The sequence below is a fragment of the Cajanus cajan genome, chromosome 5 (assembly GCF_000230855.2).
Source record: "Cajanus cajan strain Asha chromosome 5, NIPB_CcT2T_4, whole genome shotgun sequence".
NCBI lineage: Eukaryota > Viridiplantae > Streptophyta > Magnoliopsida > Fabales > Fabaceae > Cajanus > Cajanus cajan.
Window position 1 is genome coordinate 27,506,404 of NC_138521.1, and position 20,947 is coordinate 27,527,350.

Genomic DNA, 20,947 nt, shown 5'->3' on the forward strand with positions numbered 1-20,947 from the left:
GCATTAATTGAAATTTTAAACTCAAATGCAACCAATCCATCAAAATCCTAGCTTACTTTACCTAAAAATTGGCTTAGAATAGCCAAGAAGAAGAAGAATTTCTGAACGGTCGACCCATAGACTTTAATCAGCCAAAATCAAGCTTTCTAGCCTGAATTCAAAGAAAAAATAGAAGAGATTAGTGATCTAGAAGATAAGAGGAATCAAGAAGAGAAATTTAGGAGAAAAAATAGCTCACGAACCTAGATCCCTTCTCTCTAAAACTTCTCTCTAGATTTTCTTTGAGAATGAGCTTATGAGGTTTCGTTCTCAAAGAAAACCTTATATACCCTTCCCTCTAGAGTTAACTAAACTCTAAACAATTAACTTACTACGTATAGTGTTATAGGAAACCTAGTTTATGACATGTACGCATTTGGGGATGTCCGTCTGAAGTAAGGATTTATATCCAACAAGATAAGAAATTAGACCTGAAGACTATTAGTTGGTATTTCATTGGATATGCTAAAAAGTCCAAAGGGTACGAATTCTATTGCCTATCTCGTAACACTAGAATTGTGGAATCAAGAAATGCAAAGTTTCTTGAAAATGACTTGATTAGTGGGAGTGATTTAATTCAAGATATTGGTTTTGAAAAGGATCACTATGAAGTTTAAACCTCTCAATCAAATGACAGACTGTTAGTCATTCACGCTTCTTCAATTCAAAAGTGTGTTAGACAAACAGTGATTTAAGTTCCACAAGTTACTGAAGATTATAATGTAGATCAAGTTGTTGACTAGGAGCAACAAGTAAATGTTGAACAAACTACTGAGCAAACGGTTGAACAACAAGTTCCTCACCAAGGTGATGAGACAACATTAAGAAAATCTACTAGAATCAAAAGATCAGCAATTTCTAGTGATTATGTAGTGTATTACAAGAATCAGATTATAACATTGGAGCCGAAAATGATCCTAAAATGTTTTCACAAGGCATGAGTTATAAGGAATCAAATTTTTGGTATAATGTTATGAAAGAAAAGATGAATTCTATGATGTCTAATAAAGTTTGGGATCTTATTGAGTTTCCTCATGGTGTAAAATCCATTGGATGTAGATAGGTCTTTAAAACTAAGAAGGACTCACAAGGTAACATTGAGAGACATAAAGCAAGACTTGTTGCCAAAGGATTCACTCAAAGAGAAGGAATTGATTATAAGGAGACATTTTCTTCTGTATCTAAAAAGGATTCTCTACAAATAATCATGGCATTAGTAACTCATTTTGATTTTGAACTACATCAAATGAATGTGAAAACAACATTTCTTAATGGTAATCTAGAGGAAGAGGTTTACATGAAACAACCTGAAGGATTTTTTTCTAGTGATGGTGAGCACTTAGTATGTAAGCTTAACAAATCCATTTATGGATTAAAATGAGCTTCACGCCAATGGTATTTAAAATTTCATGAACTTATCTCTTCATTTGGTTTTGAAGAAAATATCATGGATCAATTTGTATACCAGAAGGTTAGTGGGTGCAAGATTTGTTTTCTTGTTTTAAATGTGGATGACATTTTGCTTGCAACTAATGACAAGGATATGTTGTACGAGGTGAAATAATTTCTCTCAAAGAACTTTGATATGAAGGATATGGGTGAGGCATCTTATGTTATAGGAATTAAGATCCATAGAGAAAGATCTCGAGGTATTTTGGGTTTGTCTCAAGAGACCTATATCAACAAGATTTTAGAGAGGTTTAATATGAAAGATTGTTCACTAAGTGTAGCTCTCATTGTGAAGGGTGACAAACTTGAATTAAGTCAGTGCCTGAAAAATAATCTTGAGTAGGAACACATGAAAAATATATTCCATATGCTTTAGCTATTGGAAGTCTTATGTATGCTCAGGTTTGCACTAGACTTGACATTGCATTTGCAATTGGAGTTTTAGGAAGATATTAGAGTAATCCTGGTGTTGACCATTGGAAAGCTACAAAGAAAGTAATGAGATACCTACAAGGAATAAAAAATTTCATGCTCATATATAAACGGACTAATAGTTTGGAGGTGATTGGCTACTTTGATTTAGACTTTGCTGATTGCATTGATACCAGAAAATCTACATCTGGCTATGTTTTTATGCTAGCTTGTGGAGCTGTATCTTGGAGCGATAGAAAATAGACCTTAACTGCTACTTCTACTATGGAGGATGAGTTCGTTTCTTATTTTGACGCTACATTACATGATGTATTTTTGAAGAGTTTTATATCTGGGCTTAGAGTTGTGGGCTTGATTGCTAGGCCATTGAATATGTAGCCATAAGAGAACGTGTTAAGGAAAAGAAAGTGGTCATTGAGCACATTAGCACTGAGTTAATGATTGTCGATCCTCTGACTAAATGCATGCCACCAAAGAATTTTAAGGATCATGTAACTCGAATAGGACTTGGTTCCATGATGTGACAATGATTGTAATTATTTTGATAAAACTCTTATTTAGTTTCATGTTTTCTCATTTATCTTGTGCACATACCTATTTACTTTGAGAAAACTCATTTAATTGTGACCTAGAATAAACATATGGTTTATTCATTAGTGCTAAGAGCTTATGATGAGAGACTTAAGATATTGTGATACATGAGAGATAATACTCATTATCAAAAGATCTATCACCATGGTTCATATATTTGGTTTCTTATTTTGATTGATAATTGGATAAATGGACCAAGTGGGAGAATGTTAACATATACACTATTTTTTAAACAATTTTTGCAACAGTAGGATAAATGGTAGCAACGTGCTTCCAATTTTCACGTATGCACTCCTGATTTTTCCCCTCTATTAAGTAGTTAACATATTCTGAATGTGGTTCATTATTGATGTTGATTCAATCCATTATCAAATAACTTGCGAATATGGTACCATATTTCCACCTATTTGTCCAACGTTCAAAAGAGACTCTATGATGGATTAGAGTTATATAAATTGGACGTATATCTCTGTTTTAGGTCACTAAGCCTACTCTCCTCTTCAACATACAACACCATTGTGTATTGAGAGCAAGGGTTCGGAAACCAAAAGCAAACAACAATGGTTGGAGGTTGGTTCTTTAGCTTCCGCAATTTTTAAAATGATCTGAACATGTTTGTTTCAATTGTTTTCCATGTTTAAATCTTTAAAACCTTATTTTCTCACTCTGGTCCCAAGAATCATCACCATCAGGGAGTCCTTCAATGGTTTACACCAATCCATAAACTCTTCATCCAAAATAGGTACCTTAGGATACTTAACTTTGTCCTCTAGCAAAATTGGAGGAGGCATAGCTCCTCATTTGGATGCTCGAAACACCTACCATCAAAGGGAGAAAACGAAATTGCACCACTAGTTGTTAGCAACTTTAAGAAACAAGCCCCTGAACCTAATTCCCAATTTCCACATTCAACCCATTACAAGCCACCTTTTCATTGGGCTTTCGTTTGACTTTCCAAGTACTTTGAAGCAACAAATCATCTTCCTTTTTAGAAGGATTATTAGAAACCATAAGAAAGCACATACCTTCTATCACAGTACTTCGAATATTACAATTTATATTGTTTAATAATAACTCAAAAATATTATTATTCAAGGAAATTACTCTAATTCTAACTTCTATATAGAAATGATTATAAAATTATAATTATAATATAACTTATATATTTAAAAATATTTATTTGATTTTAATCAGTATATAGGCTATCAAGTTACCAAAAACATAACATGATATTTGAATAGCTAACTCGCTATAATTTAGCCTAGATTTGTCATTTCATCTAAATATTTGAGTCATGTACTCCCTAATTTTGTCAATGCTTACACTAGGCCAAATGTTATGTGATATTAGGGAATTTGATTGTATTGCTAGGTACCATGTAATAAGGTTTACATACTATAGACTTAACTTTGTAAAAAGTAATTGCAAAAGAAAAGGAGTGGTCTACTTAGTGTTGTAATGCAAAATCACTTTGAAAATACCAATTTACTAACAACATTCATGAAATATTAAGGAACCAACTTAGTATAGTTTTGTCTAAATATATCATTCCATTTAAATATTTGATGCATGAGTTGTTTTTTCACTTATATGCTTTATACCTTAACATTAGTTATGTTTGCATAACATGTTTTACGTTGTTTTATCTATCACGGCACGTAAAGTCAATTTTATCAGTGAGATTAGTTATAAGTTGGGATATGATTTTAAAATTTTAAAACTAAATGAGTGAACATGAGAAGTTGTAAGTTTTCTTGTGTTCTATAAGAGATAATCAAAATAATTTTAGTTCTACAATATAGGCTATTTCTTTGTGTATATAAAAGGGTTCCTTTCTACTTCTTAGGTGGTGTATTTTAGTATTCATTCAATTCAATAATACAGTTTAGTTTTCTCTCTTTCTTTTTTTCCCTCATCTTCATTATGTCTCATATGGCATCATCTTGCGATCTAACCATGGCAGCACAAGCTTGACGATCAAATTTTCTAATCTGGAAAATGCAAGCAACTAGTGTCATTAAATCCTTCAAGCTATAAAAATATGTAGATAATCACAAAGATGGTGGTATGCCTCCAAAGTACTCCGATCCAAAAGAAAAATTGTTAGATAAAGTTTCAGAGACATATTCAAATTGGGAGCATCAAGATCAACTAATTTTTACGTGGCTCTTAGCATCTATGTCACCAAATTTGCATTCAAGAATGGTGGGCTGCGATCATGCATTTCAAATTTGGCAATCTTTACATCTTTATTTTGAAACACAAACAAGAGCTCGCGTCAGTCAATTAAAATCACAGCTTAAAGGTATCAAGAAACAAGATTCTTTAAATTCATATCTTCTTGCTATCAAGAAGATCATCGATACCTTGGCATCAATTGGTTCACTTGTTGATCCTAGAGAACACATTCAAATTATCCTTAATGGTCTTCCCAGTGAGTATAATCCTCTTGTTACTTTTATCATTTCAAGAAGTGACCCATATTCTGTGACAGAAATAGAAACCTCGTTAACTACTATGAAGAATAGGCTAGAAAGACAAAAACAAGAAGAGCAAGAATTCTTGAATATGCAAGAAAATTATTTTTAATTTCCAGGAGGCTTTCAAGGAAGAGGATAGGGATATTTTAGAGGTCGAGGTCAACAAAATCATAGAGGACGAAATATAGGAAACTTCAGAGGTGGCAAAAGTTTTGGAAGAGCACCTGGTCGTGGCTATGACAAGCAAAACAACTATAATAGACCAATCTATTAAGTATGCAATAAACTAGGTCATATAGCCTTGAACTGCTATCACAGATATAATCCCCAATATTAAGATAACAGTGTTCAACAAGTCTTCAAAAACTCAACAAAAAGCTATGATCACAAAAGCAAATCTTGATGATCAATCCAACGTCTTAGCCCTTATGGAAATACTAGATACCTTTTATAATCTATCTTGGTACCCTGATACAGGAGCTACCAATCACATCACAGCTAATGCATCAAACATGGCAGGGAAGTCAACTTACACAAGAGAGACAAAACTCAAAATGGATAATGGAGATTCTACATCCATTCAAAATATAAGTCATTCCTATCTTTATTCTTCTAACTCAAATAAACCTCTTTTCTTGAAAAATCTACTACATGTTCCTTCAATATCTAAGAACTTGATCAGTGTATCTCAATTTATTAGAGGTAACAATGTGAAATTTGAATTTACTGCTAATAATTGTTGTGTCAAATCTCAGGATTCTAAGCACGCACTTCTGGAAGGACACTTCACAAAAGGACTCCATGTTTTTTATAACATTTTTGTAGGACCTTCAGTTTGTAATTCTATTACTACAAAAAACTCTAATAGTATTTGTGAATTGCCCAATAATAAGTGTGATTTGTATAGAATATGGCATGCAAAACTAGGACATGCAAATTACAAAATTATACATGATGTTATGAATAAATGTGGAGTTTTTGTTTCTAAAAGTTATACCTTTTCTTTATGCAAATCATGCTATTTAGGAAAGTTACATAAGCAACCTTTTTATTATTCAAATATTGTCTATACTAGTCCTCTATAGCTTATATACACAGATATATTGATGCAAGAAGCTTGTAGGAGTGATTGTTGTTCTCTCCAATCTCCATCTTCAATTTCCAATCAACTCTTGAGCATGGTGATTTCACAGAAGCAATACAAGCTTCAAAAGCTTGTAGGAAGCCACTCTTGTGGTTCAATTTCTTATTGAAGAAGAAGAAGAAGAGACACCAAGGCACAAAGGAGGAAGTCCTTTGTGAATGATCTCTAGGAGAGAAAGTTTCTCCACGGAATAGGACTCTTGAAAATGAGAGAATTTTGAGAAAAATTCTAATTCATCAACACCAAAAGTGAATGCAAAGGTTAGAAAAAGACTTATATAGAAGGAGGAAGCTTGTGGAGCAAGCTAAGCTTAACCATGGTTCAAGAGAACCATGGTTGGCTTAGCTTGACCGTCCACCATGGTTTGGGAGGCTTATGGAGCAAGCTTCTAATTTAGTAGCTTGGGAAGCAAGCTAAGTTAGAAGCTTGTAGCACAAGCTTCCCAAAGGTGCTAAGAGAAACAAGTGAATCTAGCCAAGGTTGGGAGTGGGCAGCCAAGGCTTATTTTCTATACTAAGTCCAATCCAAAAATCTTGGAATTGGTTTAGTTAGGTTCACCAAATGATGGTTAGGCCTAGCTAAATCAATTCCATGGAAAATATGGAGCAAAATAAGCCTAATATGTAAAATTTGGCCTAGGCCCAACTCTGGCCCATTTACTAGTTACACCCTTAAACCTTGCTGATTGCCACCCCACTTCTACTATTGAAAAATATAAAATGAGTGACCCTTAATACAAGGTCAAATGGAGCAAAAGTCTCCAAAGAACCTACCCTAAATACACAATAGAATAGTCTATGAAAAGGAAATAAAGTTCCTCACAAATACAAAGATAAAAAGAAACCTATACAAAGAAAACTATGTACAAATGAACTAGGCCTTCTCTTCAAGATATGGTGGTACACATGAAGATTACCCTGGGCTTAGAAAGCTGATTAAGCTTCAAGCTATCCAATCCCTCCTGTATGCTCCTGGCCATAGCTCTGATAATTGGGCCCTTAGCCCATGGTCCATCATATATGGGGACCTACACCAATCCCTTCTTCATTTGGCAGCAGGTATTACATAGAATTTATTGATGCTTTTTCAAAATTCACACGGATTTACTCGATTTCTAATAAAAGCCAAGCACCACAATGCTTCATTCATTTTAAAAACATGATTGAAAGTCAACTCAATTCCAAAACCAAGTACATACAAATTGATGGAGCAAAGGAATACTTGGCTTTTTCAAAATACTTAAATGATCATGGCATTTAGCATAGAATAAGTTTCCCATATACACATGAGCAGAATGGAAGTGCAGAAAGAAAACATAGACATATAGTTGATATGGGATTGTCTCTTTTAGCTCATGTATCTATGCCACTTAAGTTTTGGGGAGAAGCCTTTCAAGTTATTTTTTATATAATAAATAGACTTCCAACACCTACTTTACAACTGATTTCACCAATTGAGAAACTTTTTTCTACAAAACCTGAATACAACAATCTTAAGGTGTTTGGATGTGCTTTTTACCCTTACTTAAGACCATACAACAAACATAATTTGCTTTTAGGTTTGAAGAATGCATATTCATTGGTTACAAACCTTCCTACAAAGGTTATTTGTATCTATCTTCTTTAGGAAAAATCTTTATTTGTAGGCATGTATTGTTCAATGAACATGTATTCGCCTTTGCTACTAATTCAACTTTCTCTAGTCCATGCTAAAATAAGTTTGATAATGATGTTCCTTTAGCTGTTCCATCTATTCCAATTATTCAACCTTCTCCTACAACAAATCCTTCTAACACACAAAATATCTTCCCACCAAATTCTCCTGCAACCACCACTACCTTATCTCCAACTAATTTTGAAACACAAACTCAACCATCATCAACCAATAACACCACTGGCATCACAAACACTCACCATATGATTACTAGAACTAAAGCAGGAATCCATAAACCAAAAGCATACACCACTGTCACAACCACTCCTAAACTCAATCTTGACCCTTTTCATGAACCTAGATCTATCAAAGAAGCTATGGCTATTCCACATTGGAAGAAGGCTATGTTGGAAGAATACAAGGCCCTAATGAAGAACAACACCTGGACATTAACTACTCTTCCTACTGGTAGAAACTTGATAGGATGCAGATGGATTTTTAGAGTTAAAACTAACTCTGATGGCTCAATAAACAAACATAAAAGCACGACTGATTGCAAAAGGATTCCATCAAAGAGATGGTTTTGACTTCTCTAAAACATTTGGCCCTATTGTTAAACTTACAACAATCAGGATTATCTTAAGCATTTTTGTATCAAGGAGTTGGGATATGAGAAAATTGACATAGCTAATGCTTTTCTAAATGGAGACCTTCAAGAAGATATATACATGGCTCAACCCCCTGGCTTTATTCAACCTGACAAAAGCCTTGTGTGCAAACTACAAAAGTCCCTTTATGGACTTAAACAAGCTCCAAGAGCTTGGTTTGAAAGGCTGCACCTATCTTTATCTAAAATTGGCTTCTATTATGCAAAAATGGACTCTTCTCTCTTTATCAAATTTCATAAGGATCATATCACCTTTATTCTTGTATATGTGGATGATATAATCATCTGTGGGTCCTCTACATCAACTATCTCCTCTGTAGTTGAACAATTACAAAGTGAATTTCCTATTAGAGACCTTGGTTTTCCAAATTACTTCCTTGGCATTCAAGTGGATCAACTTCCTAATGGAACTCTAAAGCTGACTCAAACAAAGTATATCAGTGATCTCTTAAACAGGACCAATATGCATATGGATAAACCTATCAAAACACCAATGGTTGCTAGTTTGAAACTCTAACCTTTGGAAGGAACAACTCATGGTGAAATAAATAAATACAGATCCATTGTGGGTAGTTTGCAATACATCACAATTACAAGACCAGAAATTGCTTTCTCAATTAACAAAGTTTGTCAATACATGCAAGCTCCTAGGAATACTCACTAGATGGCTGTTAAAAGAATCCTAAGGTACCTATGTGGAACTCCCAATATTGGTTTACATCTCACCAAGTCTCCTGACTTCACAATCAGAGGATTCTACGATGCAAATTGGGGATCAGATTTGGAAGATAGGAAATCAACTACTGGTTATGTAATATATCTTGGAGCTAATCCTATAAGCTGATCTTCTAAGAAACAACAAGCAGTTTTCAGGTCTACAACTAAAGCAAAATATAGAAGTATTGCTACTATAACTACAGAAATGATATGGTTAAAGTACCTTCTATATGAGCTTCACATTCCTATAACAACCAAACCCATAATATATTGTGACAACCTGAGTGCAGTTTTATTATCTGTCAATCCTATCTTACACTCGAAGACTCAACATTTTGAGATAGACTTATACTTTGTTAGAGATCAAGTTCAAAAGAAGCAATTGGTTGTCCAACATATTCCTTCATCAGAACAAACAGCAGACATTCTCACTAAAGCCTTACCTTTTCCCACCTTCAATCATTGCAAGAACAAACTCAGAGTTCGTCTACATCCCACCCTGAATTTGAGGGAAGGTATAAGAGATAACCAAAAGAATTTTAATTCCGCAATATAGACTATTTCTTTGTGTATATAAAGGGATTCCTTTCTACCTCTTAGGTGGTGTATTTTAATATTCATTTAATTCAATAATACAGTTTAGTTTTCTCTCTTTCTCTTTTTCCCTCATATTCATTATCTCTCATATGTTCAAGAGTATTTAGTAGTGTTGAAATGATTGTGGAAATGTTGCTTTGTCATTGTACTTTGGATCCCCTCCAGTTTGGAAAATAGCTGCACGAGATGCAGTTCCATTTTTTTACCAAAGATTTGATGTGTTTAAAAAATAAAAATAAAAAAATAGTATAAAAAAAGAGCATAAAAAGAAGAAAAAAAAAGAAGAAGAAGAGGAAAACAGTTGCTTTTTTAAAAAAGAAAAAACTATGTAACAATTATTTTTATTTTTAAAATTTATTCTTTAATTAATAACTAACAAACTTATTATTATTAAAGGTTAAAAGGTCAAAGTAAATGTATACACAAAAGTGAGGTATTGTCTTTATATATTAATATTTTTTTATCAATATTTTATTAATTAAAAATATTAATTAATGCTAAGATTCATGCAGTTGAAAAATGAAGCATAGGAGATCTTGATCCCCAACGATTAGATTTGTACGGGTTATTCAAATTTACATCTATAAATATGTTTTTGTTTTTTTTTTTTGAGGGGAAAAATTAAATAATACATTTCATCAAGCATTACATTATGTAATTGTTATCAGTAATCAGGTCCACCCAAAAATATACCAATAAAGTTCTTGTTTTAGGTCACTTTTAAAAAAATATTTAACATTAATATTTATATAATTTTTTTAAGGTCTATATATAATTTAAAAATTATTTTTGATATTTTTGATATTTTTTAAAACTCATTTTTAAAAGACTTATATACAAATATAATTATTTTTTCAAAACCTATCAATAATGTTATTATAATAATCAAAATTTGTTCAAGCAAAATCAATGGTATTAAAGGCATGAAAAAAAAAAAAAAAAAAACATCGTGACCTGTGCGGTATCACGAGTATCTGACTTGTTAAAGTAAAAAGGAAGGTTATAAGATAATACAAGATAGTAGATTTTGGCTCATTATCTTTACAAAATTCCCCTAGTTAGGGGCAGCTAATCAAAATTCTTTTGCAATGTTTTTCCACCTTACGAAAGTTTTTCTATTTTAAGTGATTTTCTCATCTATCCTGAATAGATCCGACAACCCAAACTCTCATAGGCTCTGGGTTTCAATACTTTTTTTTTTTTCATATATAGAACTAGTTTTAAATTATATTATTATTAGTATAGTTTTATAATGAGTTTAATGAAGATACATTATTAACGTAAGTTTTACGGAATCAACCAATAAAAGTCATGCTTAGTATGAATTTTAGAACAATTATTATAAAAGTTAATAAATTTATTATCTATATGAATTGATTGAATGATGATGTAAAATTAATTTAAATTATTAGTGTATTAACATTAAATCCTTACAATATTATAATCATTTTTCTTTTTTATTTATCAGAATTAAATACGATATCAAATATTTAAAATAAATCATATATTATATTTAATTAACTGAATTAGATCCTCTTAGTAAAAAAATTGTTTCGACACTCTTTTTGTTGCAAGTGGTTTATATATATATATATATATTCATCGAGTATAATAACATTTGTTAGACAACTGAAATTTATGGATAAGTTAAACAACTCTTGGAAGGTAAATTATCAATAAAAATTAACAATTAATATTATAAGTATATAGATAATAAATTATAAACGCTTTTTTTATATTAATGAATAGAAATTATAAATGCTTTGAAATATCGGTTATTAATTTTCCTATTAACAACTAAAATTACTTTTGTTACTCATTGAAGATAGGTGTTGATGCCAAATAAAGCAACACTTTTGGAAGGGGTTATTCTAAAATTATTTACATAAGGGGAGTATTTATTTACATATGCCACAACAAAATCTGATGATACATATAAATTCTAGAAAGAACATACTACAGAGGAAGTGGCAACCAAGCTAGATAGAAGAGCAACAAAGAGGGCACTATTGTAAGTGGTTGGTTCAGCCTGCATAGAGTTGTTCCGAAAATCATCGTATGTCTCATTAAAGGAAGGACCACCCACTAGAGCTCCAAATGCTACATAAGGATTGGGGTAAGGTGAGTCATACCACCACTTGAATCCATCTTTGCAACCAGTTGTAGCATTAACCGGAATGGAAGACCCTCTGTGATGTATATATTTTGGGTAATGAGTTCCATATCCCACAAGATAACTCATCTTCAATGGATTTTCGCCTAACACATAATCTGCCTGAAATTGTTCAACCATAAATGCAATATGGAATAACATAAGAACATCATGAAACACTTTATACAAATGTACAAGTCCTATTTAGATAAACTTCTCTGCAAAGATTCAGAAAAGAAAAGGTAAAATATGACTTGAACATTTTTAAGTTAAAATTAACTTAAGTACGTAATTTTTACAAAAGTTGATCTGTACAAGATGATATTAACTTATGAGGGAAACTCAATTCATTTTCCTTTCTTTCTTTTTTTTTCTCCTATTAGTAGTTATAGAAAAATTTACTCAAACAAAATCAATGAAAAATTGAAGTTGGGTACAATCTTGATTATAAGAATGGAAAACATTTGTCTACTTTACAAGACTTGTGTACCTGAGAGATGGCAAATTTGCGAAGATCTACTGGCTTATACAATTTCCCACTACAATATAGAGTTTCAGTTTGAGATGTTTGCATGTAGTCGCTATAAAGAACAGCTAAGAATGCAGAAGCCACTGAATGTTGCAAAGAGTTCCATGGCACCGCCCATATCAACCCACCTGTTATATAATGATAATTTGTTCATCTAAAGGAGGGGATATTAATATTTGATGTCTTCTATTATCATCTTCAGCATTATTAGCATAAAATGGTAGCTACCTTTTGCATGGATTAACGAAAAGAAAGAGTAGATACACACAAATTATGCAAATGCTATATAGAAGAAATCGATCATACTTTCTGTTCTGTTGGTGGTGGCTGTTGGTGAATCAGGTAGAAGCTTGCAGATGAGGATTTCAGCAGTTTCTCTGTACATCTGAAGGTCAAGGTTCTCCTCATCTGCGATGTTACTTGCACCAAAGAAATTTACTCTGGACAAAAGAACCTAGTTCAACATCACAAAATGCATGAAGGGAAGATTTATCACAAAAATTATTATGCCTAATTCATTCAAGCCTACCAAGGAAAGGTAAAAGAAAAAAGTTTATTTTTTGTGCACGTGAAAGTTTTAAATGATAGTCCAATAAATATGATTTTTAAGATAGTTAATGTAAAAATCAACAAACTTATCATATAATACAATGTCTAGATGAATGATAGTGTAAAACAACGTTACATTGTCGGTGCATAAACTACTTACTCAGGAATAAAAACACTACATCATGATCACACTTACATGAGTTGCAGCATGTTTATCATCCCAACTAAACCACGAAAAACTTCCTATACTGCCAAATGCTTCCTCATTCTGCTCTGTCACATAATTTAGATATGATGGATCCTTAGTTGCATGGTAGAGCCAGGTACCTGCCCATAAGAGTTCATCCCCATAACCAGATGAGTTATAGTAATCCTTCACTTGAGGGATGCTCACACTGTAGGAAACTCTATATGTATCAGCAAAAATAAACAGCTGCTGAGCATGTCTTAGGAGAATCTCAGAATAAGTGAAATCGATCTTCTTAAAAACAAGAGATGCTGAGGCAAATGCAGCCGCAGTTTCTGCAGCAACTTCTGTTCCTGGAGAAGATGAGTTAACTTGAGTGAGGGGCCTTTCTTCACCCATGTTTTCAGGCCTCTCCCAGCAATTGTGATCCACCTCAGGATTCCCCACCTTCATCAAGAAAACAAGTACGTGTTTGATTCAGCTCAACACAAAAAAATGGCAAGGAAAACAAATTTATGTTTGATTTAATTTATTTTCTTTTAGTGTTAGATAAGAAACTTGGAAAAACCATGTTACAAAAGCAATCCATGATGACTGGAGAGTGGAGAGCCCAAGTTATAAAGCCACACTAAAATTTCACCCCAAGTTTAGGGATGGGAAATAGGGTAGGACAACTATGAGTTTCTCTATACCAATCTTTATTTTCCATTCCTGTATCATATATCCATCCCTCTTTTTATACTTATGTATATAAAATTTGTATCTTCATTCCTCTTTTTGTAGGATATGAGATATATCTATACCGTTCCATGTTCATCTAAAAATTAATTAAATATTATTTTTTTACAAAAAATATATAAAATAAGAATTTTAACATAAAATAATAATAAAAATTATATTAATTAAACTTTATTTGACATAAATTAAAATTAGAGTAAGAAATTACATAAATTTTAAATAAATTCTAAAAAAAAAAAAAATATTTATAAATTTTGAGCAGGTACAGGATATATATATATATATATATGTGTGTCATGTACCTAATTTAATGAATCGGGTATTATCCATATTCGAAACCGTATCCAATCAAATTAGATATTTTCTAGTACAATTAGGATGAATTCGGATATTATTCACAGATATGAGTTTACTTGTTGGTAGGCCAAGGTTCATATCTTGCAATTAAGCATCTAATATCAACTGATATGAATATAGAGAATGACACTCACACCACAAAACTAGTAATTGTAAAACTCACACTAGAATCTCAAACTTCCAACACGAGAATAGAGTATCTCATCTTACATATATGGATCCTAAGAGCTATTCTTTCTCAAAAATTAGACTGAAAGCAGAAGCGTAGCACAAAGTTGAAGCAAATAGTTAACCTGAATGTAGAGCACTTCAGGAAAAGGGTGAGCATTAATAAGATAATCCATGATCCACTTTAGCGAGTCAAGTGCATAGTGAAGCTGCTTCACTGCATCCATGCGATCTCCATATTCAAGAATCGCCCAAGACAACACAGTAGCAGTGAAAGCCATGGGGAACCCAAATTTCACGTGGTCACCAGCATCATACATTCCTTTAGATAAATCCAAACCCGCTTCACTCCCATCTCGTAGCCCCGAATCCCCTCTCCACCAAATTCTATTATTCTCCAATTTACCAGCTACATCACACACATTATTAGCAAATTATATTAATCATAATATAAAGTCATTGTTACAATATATGTATCATTAGATATTAGATACGACATTACATTTCTGAACGTCAAAAAATTGAAGAGCCAAATCAAGAGCAGAGGCGTATTTCTGAACAATGTTGGTGGGGCTAGTAGTGAATGGAGCTGAATCAGAGTGACCAAACTTAAACTTGGTTATTAGAGAAAGAACACCTGCACCTAGTACAAGGATTCCGATGATGGACACTGTTAACCAACAACACAAGGCACACACGTGGTGCTTTTTGTTGTTGTTGGATTCTCCAACCTTGTGTTCCATTCAATTGAAAATGAGGTAATTAATTATTATGGCTTGTAAGTTTAAGTCATGGTGATTTTAATTTAAACACTTTGTTTTTCGAAGGCAGAGGAGAGTGAGACAAGTAGAGGGTATTGTCCTTCTTTGATAAGAATGATAGTAAAGCAACACAAATTATTATTAAATAAAGTATGGAAATCCAAGACGCAACCGCAATGGGTGATTCTGCAGCTGGAGAATGATGCCACTTAGAAGATCAAGACAAAGATTTGAGGTTCTGCTACTGATTATTTGTAAGTTTGGTAAGCTGAAAATATATAACTTATTGTTTTAGGCAAAATATTTATCTATATTTATTTTTCTTAGTTATTTAAAATTTTGATTATTTCAAAAAAATATATTTGATAATATATGTTTTATGACAATAAAATACTGAAACAAAGACAACTGATCTTTTTGTCTATTAATTTAATATGATATTTTAAAATTTAAAACTATTTTTTATTAACCAATGCGTTATTAATAATTTATCCATCATTATATTTATTGCTACATGTATGATGTAGAAGAGAAATATCACTATTAACAAAAATAAACATTTGGTTTTAAATAGTTTTAAAAAGAATTTATATATATATATAGTGTGTGTGATTTGAGCTTCAGAGATTTTACAGTTTCAAAGAAAAAAATCACATTCAAAATATTGTGTTCGATAGAATTGAGGGCCACTCCAACATGACTATCATCTTACGCTCATACTTTTTGGTTCCGAGGTATAAAACATAGAAATAATGTTTGTACGTAAGCTATAAATAGATACAAAACATAGAAATATTGTCGGTACGTAAGCTATATATAAACAAAAAATTGCATGTCATGAGACGGCTTGATGGTTTATCTGAAGCCGGGTGAATGTAAACTTATATGCAGAAGTTTTGCGCCATTGTCTCGTGTTTTCCTTGTTTGCTGCTTGTTTTTGAGTGTGGCGTGGCATAGCCAACAGTGACACGATGCAGCTGCAAGAGGAGATTTTGGTTTTACTTTTGTTTCTTACCTTAGCTTCACTTCCTATATGATCTTACAAATCTTAGAAGTTAAAGAGCATCAATGATGGGTGTTTAAATATCTCACACTCTAAGAAATATTACATATAGTGACATACAAAAAGTGTTACTATAAAAACATTGTATTCTAGGGCTTGAAGAATCGCCGATGGAGATTGGAGACGAAGGTTTTCATTTTGGCGACACGCGTTCTTCTGTTTTCGACTTTCCGTTTTAGTTTGCCAAGAAACTTCAAAGAGGTCAGTCAGACTTCAGCCATCGCCGCATGGTCCAACCACCATCTCCTCGTGCTGTCGCACTTTGATGACAACGGAAACACTAAAAAATATGTACTTTTGGTGTTCAATGCTCTCTTGATAATCTTGTTGCCTGGTAAGTAATCACTTCCCTTTCTCTGCTACTTCTTATCTTTTGGATTGTAATTAGGGGGAATGGGTGGTGCTCAAGGAGATTTCGGAGGACATCTTAGACAAATTCTGAATAAATCTACGTCTTTCTTCTTCTCTAATGTGGCGGAGAATCAAGAGATCTCAGTGTTGTGGAAAATTTTTAAAAAATGGGGGAAGGTAGTAGACGTGTTCATCCCGAAAAAACGTGATAAGCAGGGACAGAGGTTTGGGTTTGTACGGTTTTCTGGCGTCTGTGATGTGGAGGCTTTGGAAAGGAGTCTTAATTCTATCGTCATTGGAGCATGGAGGCTAAAGGTCAACCTTACTCGCCATTCTCGGACGGAGAGGAGCATTAGACATGTAGCCACTCAGGTGCAAGTTGACAGGCATCGTGAGTCTAGGGGGGTAAGGCAAAGTCATGGAGCCTCTTATGCGGATAAATTGAAAGGAACGGTGAGGTTCAATGTTAAGGAGTCGAAGGGAAATACGGTGGTACCGATTAAGGGGGGTAATGAGTGGGTGCGGAAAAAGGAGCCTTGGTGTCATCTCCATTTCTCGGTTGATGATGAGGTAATTGAGGAATGTCGGTGATCTTTGGTGGGTCGTCATCACCGTCATCTCCAATTGGCTACGATTCATCAAGAGTTATTACAAGAAGGTCTCTTGGATATCAAGGTGGCTACAATGGGTGATGATATGGTTCTGGTGGAATCGGATGCTGGTATTAATCTTGAGGATACGGTGTCACTGAATAAAAAGCTCTAGGAGAGGTGGTTTTATGAGTTAGTTGAGTGGCATCCGAGGATGGTATGTGTACGACATGAGACATGGGTTCATTGTTATGGCATCCCCCTTCATGCATGGTCAGAGAAATTTTTCATCAAAATGGTCTCTTCCATGGGGGATTTTATCCAAGTTGATGATGATACACGGGAGAGAAGGCGTCTTGATTATGCCTGAATTCAAATAAGCACGACGTATAAGGCATTGATCAATGAGGAAACATAGGTGTTGATGAATGACTTATGCTTTTCGGTGCATATGGTGGAGGAACATGGAGGACAATTTCTGACAAAAGAATGGGACAGTGATGATAGCACCTCTGAGGATGTCTCCGATAATCAGTCACTTGATTTGGAGGATTTGGAAAATTATTCCTCTGATGAGGATAGAGGTGTGGAGGAGGGGCAACCAGAGATGATGACTAGAGAATGTAGTAGTGGTGAGGTCTCAGTGGGGATTGTCAATGACAATAGTGGTGGGAATTGCGTTGATGGGGTTGCGCAAATGATGGAACAGATGGTGGAAGGGGCAATAGAATCCACTATGGTAGCTGCTAAAATTACGAATTTGGTTATGGAAGGAGTTAATGCAATTGAAGGGGTAGTTAATGAAATTCCTAAGAATATTCAAAATGGGGCAGAAGAGACTATGCAGAATGATATGGTGAGCCCTATGAGGGAGTTAGGCGTTGTCCACGATGTGGCATTGGATGATGGTGGTGGTTTGATTAGCACAGGGAGTAGGGCGGTTAATAAAAAGGAAAGTTTGTTTAGTAGAGGGGATGGTGTGGAATGTGATGAGGGAGGGGAGCGAAAAGAGGTGGAAACAGAGGATATATATGTGATGACTACTAGTGATGTTGTTCTACATCATCCCATATATACGAGTGAAGGGGGTGTGATTTCTAAAACAATAGAGGATCCAAGTCTGGATGGGTGTTCATTGCTAGATGAGGAATTGGGTCCCGATTCCCAAAATGACCTTCTTGGACTTAGCAAAGGGCTTCGGCAAAATGAAGTGGACGGGCCTATTGAGCCTAGGGAGGGGGTGGTGTCAATAGACTCCCTTCAAGCTAAATGTATTCAGCCTATCGTCAGAAATAATGTGAGAAGTGCACTAAAAAAAGCAAGAAAGAAAAAATAGAACAAAGGACCATTTCTCGATTCGGTGTCATTGTTGAAAGGTTTTCTATCTCCAGTGGCGGTTGCAGGTGGTGGGAACTCAACGGCAGTCCCGTCGAATGATAGTAATGGTGTTAATTTAGGTGTAGATTTAGAACGGTGTTATGATGAAGCTATGGATGATCGTATTCTCTCTATCTGCAAGAGTGTTGGAATGGAAATGCATGGGAATGAAGACAAGGTGCGACAAAAGCTTATTTCCTTAGAGTGTAGGGACCGTATGGTGGCGGTTGGTAATAGGGGTTCCTCGGATGTGCAATGAGAGTTGGTACATTCAATTGTCGTGGATTAGGGGGTGATGTGAAAAGACGTCATATATCTGAGCTTATTCGATCTGAGGAGCTAGATTTCATTGCGATACAAGAGTCTAAATTGGAGATGTGTAATCGTGAATTTTGTGCTCATTTGTGGGGATCTACAGAGTTTGAGTGGTTTGCTTCTCCTTCTCAAGGTAGGAGTGGGGGTCTACTTTCTATTTGGAACTCTAACAGAGGTAAATTATTGTTTACGTTTTCTGGTTCTAGTTTCCATGGTGTCTATCTGCGATGGGGTGTGGATGCTTATAGCTGTGTGGTGGTGAATGTCTATTCCCGGTGTCAACTGGTGGATAAGCGGCAGTTGTGGGAAGAGTTAATCATGTCTAAGCATGGTTTTGGGAGTTGTTGTTGGTGTATAGTGGGGGATTTCAACACGGTGAGAAGATTGGATGAGAGAAAAGGGGTGACTGGTGACTACGGTGCACGAGATATGGAGGAATTTAATTCGTTTATAAGAAATATGGAGTTGATTGATGTACCACTGGTTGGGAAGCGATTTACTTTTAGGAGTGATGGTTCTATGATGAGCAGGTTGGATAGGGTGTTGGTCTTAGAAAGTTGGAGTGCTCACTAGGGCGCAGGTTTTGTGGAGGTGATTCTGCGTGATGTATCTGATCATTGTCCATTGATTTTGAACCATAAAGTGCTAAACTGGGGCCCTAAACCGTTTCTTTTTAATAATTGTTGGCTTTCTCATAGGGGTATTGACGGTGTAGTGAGGTCTTCATGGATGAAACAGGTCCAAGGTTCGTGGGCCGCCCAAAGATTACGAGGAAAGCTCTTGAATGTCAAAATTGCTCTAAAGAAGTGGAACATTGATGTGTTTGGTAATGTGGATACCAAGATAAAAAGCTTGACTAAAGAATTAAAGGAACTGGATGCGAAGAATGAGGAATATTTTCTTACAAAATCAGAAAGAAGTAGGCAAAAGGAGTTAATGGATGGTATTTGGTGTGCTCGGAAGAACAAACTAAGCTTGTTAGCTCAAAAGGCTCGAGTTCGTTGGGGGTAAATATGGTGATTTAAATTCCAAATATTTTCATGCTTGTATAAGGGGAAGACAGCGTCGTAACCAGATTAGTGCTTTGAAGATGGGTGAGCGTATGGTAGAGGAGGTTTATGAGATTAAGGAGGTAGTGAGGTCATATTTTGAGGAGAATTTCAAAGCCAGAAATTGGCTTAGACCGAGAATGTCACTAGTTGGTTTTCCTTTGGTGTCTAATGCGCAGAATGCAATGTTGGTTGGTGACTTTACAAAGGAGGAGGTGTGGTGTTTGATTAGGGAGAGTGATGGCGATAAAAGCCCAGGACTTGATGGTTTTAATTTTGCTTTTTTGAAGAGATTTTGGCCTCTTATGAAGAGGGATGTGATGGATTTGCTTGCTGATTTTGGCCTCTTCTGTCATTTTATAAAGCACCGAACTCAGTGATTAAGGAAATTGTGGCCATTCAACGTGATTTCTTGTGGAGAGGTGTCAAGGATTGCTCAAAGATTCCTTGGGTAAAATGGGAAATGGTGTGTAAGTCTAAGGTTGAGGGTGGACTAGGAATCAAGGATGTAAGATTGTTCAATTGGGCACTACTAGGAAAATGGGTGTGGAGGAACATGCTTTCTCCGGGGATGTTGTGGGCTAAAGTTCTTCATAGTAGGTATGGGCGCATTGAGTCCTTTTCTAATTGCTCTGATGTGGATAGGAGGGCTTCTTGGTGGTGGAAGGATATAGTGTGTGTGCTACAATAAGGAAATTTTTGGTTAGATGAAAAAATTGATCATTGTATTGGTGATGGCACTATGACCCAATTTTGGGAGGATAAGTGGTTAGGTGGTTTCCGCTTGTTGGATGCCTTCCCTCGTTTGTACTCCTTTGCCATTGATCCTTTGTCAGTGGTGGCACATAATGGAACTTGGGAGGGATCTAGGTGGGTGTAGCAGGTTAAGTGGAGAAGAGAACCTTTTGTCCATGAAGTTAGTAGTGTGAATACCTTGTTGGATATGCTTCAAGGTTTGCAGATTTTCCCTTCTAAGCAAGATTATTGGAGAT

General features: G+C 34.7%; 2 protein-coding genes across 2 annotated transcripts; one reads left to right on the forward strand and one right to left on the reverse strand.

Annotated features, from left to right (window-relative positions):
• Positions 1-11,236: 11,236 nt before the first annotated feature.
• Positions 11,237-15,268, reverse strand: LOC109787961 (endoglucanase 2). The gene is made up of 6 exons (XM_020346577.3): positions 14,952-15,268; positions 14,575-14,858; positions 13,196-13,633; positions 12,757-12,904; positions 12,412-12,578; positions 11,237-12,044 (listed from the first exon to the last, which is right to left on the reverse strand). Exons 1-6 carry the CDS (start codon positions 15,190-15,192, stop codon positions 11,712-11,714), a joined length of 1,611 nt encoding a protein of 536 aa, XP_020202166.1. The 5' UTR covers positions 15,193-15,268; the 3' UTR covers positions 11,237-11,711.
• Positions 15,269-18,846: 3,578 nt separating this feature from the next.
• LOC109818783 (uncharacterized) lies at positions 18,847-20,335 on the forward strand. The gene is made up of 3 exons (XM_083074376.1): positions 18,847-19,436; positions 19,605-19,856; positions 19,960-20,335. The coding sequence occupies exons 1-3, from the start codon at positions 18,847-18,849 to the stop codon at positions 20,333-20,335; spliced, it is 1,218 nt and encodes a 405-aa protein (XP_082930502.1).
• Positions 20,336-20,947: the final 612 nt, after the last annotated feature.